The sequence below is a fragment of the Arachis duranensis genome, chromosome 1 (assembly GCF_000817695.3).
Source record: "Arachis duranensis cultivar V14167 chromosome 1, aradu.V14167.gnm2.J7QH, whole genome shotgun sequence".
NCBI classification, from domain to species: Eukaryota; Viridiplantae; Streptophyta; class Magnoliopsida; order Fabales; family Fabaceae; genus Arachis; species Arachis duranensis.
Window position 1 is genome coordinate 70,858,490 of NC_029772.3, and position 7,309 is coordinate 70,865,798.

The following is a 7,309-nucleotide window of genomic DNA, read 5'->3' on the forward strand; positions in this document are numbered from 1 at the left end:
TCTTCTCCTCTTGTAGTTTTATTCCTTGAGATTTTCTTTCTTTGTTTGCTCCTTATGCATTCTTGAAGTCATGCTTATCTGAAATGGGATAGATGTAATACAATAAATTGAACAGTTCACAACTAAAGAATCCAATAACAAAAAAAAAAGATAAAATTCACTCCTCTTTAGTACTTTATAAAGATAAAGCAATTTCTTTGCTAATAGTATGATGAATTCATTTAAGCCTTTACTCAATATTTCCAACTTGGATTACAAAATGAATTAAAATACGATTCAACAATGTCCAAACTGTGATGATGATCTCTTCTTTAAGATGAGGCAGAAATTGAGATCACAGCATTGAAATCAGTAAGGCACTCAATTGGAAGGGCAAGGAAGGAATTTATGAGAAAATCATCAATTGAATCAACTTTTGCCACACCAACCAGCCTGCAATTTCCCTCTTCATCCAATCTCTTCCCTCTTCCACTTTTCATGTCATCCTTTGATTCTTCAGCTCTCAAGGATGTCATCACCATTAGTGGTGGAGCTTTGTAGATACTCCCAACAAAAAACAAGAACTTGGCCTTGAATTCAAAATCAACCTAACTTGTTACTAAAACTTTAAATTATAAATAAGAATTTTTCCAATTTATATTTTATGCACTTCACTTTTTAAACACCTTATGAAAAAAGCGAAAAGTTTTAGCGGGCGCGCACACACACACACATATAAATACCAGGATATTTATATGGCATAAAATAATAAGAGAAAAAGTGTGATGCAAAAGAGAAGCTACAAGTTAGGCTTAATGCAAAAGATTACATGGTTCAAAACATGCGATGGTAGTATAATGTAGAGAAAAGTTACAACCTCAACCTAACGTACTTTCACCATTCTCAACCATGCTTTATTGAACAACTCATCTAAGGGGTTCTCAACTTCAATCATCATATAGCAAATCCTCTACCGGTCACAAGTCTAACATCTGGAAACTCTTTCACGAGAAACCAAGCTCCACAACTTCCAGTGACATCGCACACTTACAAGCTCTACTTTCCACATTCACGAACGGCATACTAATGAACTAATTGTTGAAATCACAAGTAAATAAGGATATGCAAGCAATGAAGAGTGCCAAAAAGAAAAAAAATTAATTGAAAATCTTAAGAATAACTAAAATAACTAAAATCAATGGTGACACTTACAAAGTTTAAGAGTATGATTAAAAACACCTTAAAATACATGGTTCGTAAAGAATGAAAAACTTAGGAAAACTATTTCATATTCTAAAAGAAAAAGGTATGCAACAAATATTTTACAAAAGAATGACAAGAGCATAAATGTTGTGTCACGTTAGAACGAGTTGGTGCGGAATTTATAACCATAAACTAACCGGCAAGTGCACCGAGTCGTACCAAGTAATACCTCAGGTGAGTGAGGATCGATCTCACGAGGATTGATGGACTAAGCAACAGTGGTTAAGTGATTTACTTATTTATGCAAACAGAAAATGGTGTTTGAGAGTTCGAAAGCATTAAACAGTAAATTTAGTAAATCAGAAAGCAAGCAGTAAACAAAGTTGTGAATAATATATGAAAAAACAGTTAAGACTTCAGAGTTATCTATTTTCCGGATTGACTTTTCTTACTAATTATTTTAATCATGCAAGATTTAATTCATGGCAAACTATATGTGACTAAACCCTAATTCTTTAGACCTTTTTAGTCTTCTCGAACTCTCATCAACCGCCAATTTCTTGATCACTTAATTCCAATTAGAAGGTGAAGCTTAATTCTAGTTTATATGCCACAAAAATTCTAATTACCCAAATATAAGAAGATTATATGTCACGTATCCCGTTAAGTCCAGATAATTATAAATTTAGAAGAAATTGTTTTCAAGTTGTTGTTCAAGTAAAGAGCTTTTCCAAGTTATACAATAACTCAATTAGAACAATGGTCATACTTCCGTTCCACCCAAATTCATAAAATAAAAAACGAAAACAGTTCTTGAATTATATATCTAAGAACTATATATCAGTACATGAATTAAAATAGAAAAATAATAGTATCAATCCATACAATAGACAGAGCTCTTAACCTTAACAGTAGAGGTTTAGTTGCTCATGGTTCAGAGAAAAAACTAGAATTCGTAAAAACTATAATTTGTGGAATGAGGTAGAAAAAAGAGAAAATCCCAAAAGGCTGATTCTTTTCCCTTTTATATCTAATCCTAATTAATATAAAATATATTTCCTAAAACTAAAATAATATTTTTTTCTATTTTAAAATAATATACAAATTTAATCAAAATTAACTAATCATTCGTGCAAGCTCTTAGACGTATGTGGGGACCATTGGCATTATTGGAGTCCACACTGAACTTGGCCTTTCCCAAATTCAGCGTGGAGAAGACAGTGGAGTCTGGTGCGTGTCCCCTTGAATCCACGCTGAACTTGATTTTTCCCAAATTCAATGTGGAGAAGGCAGCGTGTGCTTCCCTGGGAGTTCTCAAATCCACGCTGAACTTGGCTCAACTTGGCAGGAGCCAAGTTCAATGTGGAGGAGGCAGAGGTTGCTGGAGAAGAAATGTTCACTATTATATATCGTTGGAAAGTCCTGAATGTTATCTTTCCAATGCCGCTAGAATCACGTCAATTGGACCTCTGTAGCTCAAGTTATTTCTGTTTGAGTACAAGAAGGTCAGAATTGACAGTATCATTCGCTTTGTTTCTTTTTTGCTACGAAATTCCGTCAAATCCATCCGAATGCTACCTGAAATAAATAGAATTGTACACAACTCAAAGTAGCATCCATAGTGGCTAAAAGATATTTAAATTTTGATTAAACTCAACAATTTGAATGCAAATTCATTAGGAAAAGATAGAGAAGATGCTCACGCATCACAAGTAAAAGTCAAAATAGATTATGCAAATTTTAAAAATGAAAACTAGTTTGGTTGGGAGCAAAAATATTTCCTCAAATATTTTTAAAGATATTTAGGTGCATAATCGAACAAAACATGTATTAAAACTGTGATATTGTTGGAAGAAAATTAAGTTGCCTTATGCCAAAACAATTTCCATGTGAAGATAGAATATGTGAATTTTGAAAGATGAAAATAAATTTTGCTAAGGACCACAAATAATTTCACGAAAACCTCAAATGGTACTTAATCAAATACAGGTATGCTGTGAAAGCATGGCAATGTTAGAAGGAAATCAAAGTTTGTTTAGAAAAAAAAAAAATCTAAGGTAAGGTTTTAAAATACATAAATTTTCAAAATTTATATAAAGAAGTGCATGCAAAACTAAAGACAATCTTATCAAAAATTTAAATAGTTGTGGACATAATTAGACAAGAGAATAATGGAATTTGAATTTTTTTAAAGAGAATCCGGTACAAGAACTTTAGAAGGAACACAAGAAATGATGTATTACACCAAAATGAATCCAAATCACAATAATGTGTCGCACAGGTCAAATAAAGATATGCAAAGTCAAAGACGACCTTGCACAAGAAATAACCCAAACTTCTTTGAAAAGGATTTTAAAACGAAACTCCGAGAGGATACTTAAAATAATAACCTCATATAGATATTCAAGAATATTAAGATATGCTAAATAATGAAATCAATTTCATATTTCAAGAAAGAAACTTAAATCAAGGGAATTCGAATAGGATTCACAAAGTATGACAAAATAAACAAGTTTTCAACTGATTTGAAAAAATATAAAACTTATAAAGAGAGACAACTCAATCAATAGAAAATTCTTAAAGATTTTAAAGATTAATTTGATTCATCAAACAAGTTCAAAGTTACATCAAAGAGTAAATAATAAGTCAAGAAGAGAAGTTTAAACAATAAAAAGATAGCATCCCAATTTAAGCAGAATAAAAAGATAGCATCCCAATTTAAGCAGACACATGCGGTTAGGGTCAAACAAGAATGCATATAAACAAAAGAATAAGGTTGAAGGATAATTAAATTACTTTTCAAGAAAGAAAGAAATCCCAAACAAGAACATTCAAGACAAACCATGAAAGAACAAGATAAGTAATCGAGTAACCTCGAGAAGCAACATCTATTATTTCCTAAATCCCGCGATATGCGTTACCTATTACTTCTATTTTTCCCATGATAACTCATTAGTACTTTCATAGCTTCTTAATTTGAATCACTCAAATAAACTCACTTTCAATTTAACTAAGTTTCTCCAAAACGATTTCCAGCTTCACTCTTAACTTTAAGACATTTTCAAAAAGTTTCGAAATCCATTCATTTTCACCAAATCAAGTTCAAATACTTTAACTCTTCTAAAACTTCTCAAAACAGAACACTTTAATCAAATTAACCAACTCTAACTACTTTTCAAGCTCAAAACTTTTAATCACATACTCGAAAAATGTTTAATTTTAAATACCTATTTTCGTTTCTTCATTTTTCGCTTAAAGCGCCCAAAAACATATTTTTTTATAATTAATTAAACCCAAAACAAGTTAATTCTTGTTATCAAACTTTAAACACTTAAAAAAATTTCTGACAACACATCCCCTAAAACTCGGATTTTACCACCCTTCTTTCCATGTTCTATCAAAACCACATTTCCCAAACCATTCTTAACTATTTTCAATATCAAACTATTTTCAAATATCAAATCACTTCCAATCTCAAACCATTTTCAATATCAAATCATTTTCAATCTCAAACTAATTCCGATATCAAATCATTTTCATATATCAAACCACTTCCAATCTCAATCATTTTCAATATCAAATCATTTTCAATAAATCAAGAAAACCAATTCAACAAAGTCAACCAACAAACTAGAATACCCAACCTACTGAAATAGTCAATAAATCAATTAGGCAAACAATTACATTCATCTAAAACAACCCAATTCAATCCATAAGATTCATCAAATCATAAAAATATATGTTTCATATCAATATTTATTTATAACAATTTCGTAGTATAAAATAAGTTTTAAGAAAAATCCTATCTCGAATAATCGAACCAATAAAGCCAAATATGTTCAAAAATCCTTTTTCTCGCAGCCCGCAACAATGGCAGCCACAACCACAACTCCACACTACTTTCGCAACAATAACAACAACTTTAATCACGACATGCAATAAGCAAAACTCAACCCTACGTTACCAAAACCTCCGAACCTTGATAGAAATAAAAGGATAGAGTTGATAGAAATTAGGGTGACTATGTGGTGTTAGGGTTAAAATAGTGTGGATAGAAATTAGGGTTTCGTATTTGAGTAATGGGAGATTTTAGAGTTTGATAAAATAAGAATTTTAATAGAAATAAAATGGTAGAGTAATAATTTAAAATAAAACTAAATACAAAATAATTATCTTTGAAATACTATTTTATTATCAATTTGTAAATTTATTTTTAATAAATACTAATTCAATAGAATTAGAAATAATCAAATTAATTTCTCTTTTATTCATAGAATATAATTCAAAGTCTAAATATTCAAAATATAGCATATAAAATTCTCATTGTTTGTCAATTACTAAAACTTTAAATTATAAATAAGAAAATACTCAATTACTATAAAAATTACATGAGTGATACCGTTGACGGTTAGAGTAAAATTGAATCAATCTTTCTATGAAATAAAGTGTATTGGTATCACACAACTACGTATCGGTCACTGAAAACCTGAAAACCAAGACAATGCTATGCAGGAGTAACTTTTGTGGAAAAGGCTTTTAATCTCTGAAGTTGGGTGGCAAATTTTTATCAGTAAAATATTCCTTCCTGACCTCTTCTGCAGAGCAAAATCTTACCTGCGAAAGTGGATTTAACCAAAAGAAAATAAAGATAGGGAAGCATTTAGACTCGATATCTAACACCAAACAGTGCGAAAAATAGTAAAAGAGAGTCATCATCTTACATACAATATAATTAAGTAAAATTATAACAGATCTCTTTCTTATAATCATAAATAGAGAGTTAACATAACATGGCTAATGCTCACCAGAGAAGCATAGGACTTTAATAAGGGTTTGGCTATCTGCCAAATTGGCTTAAACACAAAAGGAGCATCCACGAATAGTACTTCACCCAATCTCTTGGGATAGTAATAATAGAATACATCAAACTGCAGAAAGGGAAGGAAATACATTAGGTTTTTGGAATGCTCCTTTAGTACAATTTCTCACAAGTGAGGCACTTGCATTCATAAAACACAAATTACACAATGGTAATGCATATTTATCAATAAAAAGCTAGTAAGAAAAGATAAATATACCAAGAATGTCAAATATTTAAGATCAGCATTTTCTGTTCCAAAACCTCTGAGATCAACTATTACAACCATCTGCTCCTTCCCAGTTGGAAGCATACTCAATGCCTTCTCAACCAAGAAAACACACAATCTTTCATCATCTTTGGGGTCCTGTGCCTAATGATATAATCAGAGGTAAGGTACATCCACTAACAAATAAATGCAATGCAATAAAAAAATGTACTATGGTAAATCCAACATAGTAGACATTCATGGGTCTTGCTTGTGCAAATTGAAATTAAATTGGACATAATTGCAACCATAAATTCATGGCAACTTAGGCAATCTTGTACTCAAATTTAAGAATTATTATGCAGAACATTGCGGCACTTGGAAGCGATGGACGGACAAGGTAAACAAAGGGAACACAACTATGAGCTAAACATGTAGGCAAGTTCTTAACAAATCAAAGAGCCAAGGGCAAATGAAAATCATACAAAATAAGCTTATAAAAATTGAAGAACCTAGCTATTCAGTAGAGCAAAGCAATTTGCACTTGCATCCAAGTAGCCATGCTTATTTTCCTCTTATTGTATATATAATTAGAAACAACACAGGCAAACATAAATCAAAATAAAAGATTTCTATTACTGCAACTTCCAGACTTACTTCAGGAAAATGTTTTGAAGCAACCACCATAAGCACAGGTCTGCCATAGATATCTAGAAAGTCATGTACATATGCCTTTCCAGTTTGAGCAACATCTTTAACTGCTTCTTCGGTAAGCTCCGCCACATTAAAGTCTTTACGCCATTTCTTATAGAGTATAAGGAAAGCAAAAATCATGTAAAATTTTCAAGCAAGGGCTGTTCACTTAGTTTTGTAGTTGGTACATGGGAAGGTGGAAAACTTGGAATGAAAATCAAATTACGCTTGCTTGCTTAGTTTAGCAAATGATCCATAACAGTTGAGTACAAAATGCACTCAAAATTCACCAACATTTCCACTTTTCCATATTCCAATTAGTAAACGTCACTATCCCTATCATTTTTGCAAAAATTTAGTGATGATGA

At 31.3% G+C, this 7,309-nt stretch overlaps 1 protein-coding gene across 5 annotated transcripts in view; it reads right to left on the bottom strand.

Moving 5' to 3' along the window:
* Positions 1–2,037: 2,037 nt before the first annotated feature.
* Positions 2,038–7,309, bottom strand: part of LOC107491358 (CRAL-TRIO domain-containing protein C3H8.02) — an 8,281-nt gene continuing 3,009 nt past the window's right edge. For 4 of the 5 annotated variants that reach the window (XM_021141727.2, XM_021141725.2, XM_021141720.2 and 1 more), the window contains exons 4-7: positions 6,906–7,052; positions 6,261–6,413; positions 5,988–6,110; positions 5,586–5,796 (exon numbers count right to left, since the gene is read on the bottom strand). In XM_021141727.2, coding sequence (XP_020997386.1) covers positions 5,719–5,796; positions 5,988–6,110; positions 6,261–6,413; positions 6,906–7,052 — 501 coding nt within the window. In that variant the 3' untranslated portion in view covers positions 5,586–5,718. Of the gene's footprint in view, positions 2,761–5,585; positions 5,797–5,987; positions 6,111–6,260; positions 6,414–6,905; positions 7,053–7,309 lie in introns of those variants that run through there. The other variant, XM_021141730.2, reaches the window with a different exon arrangement.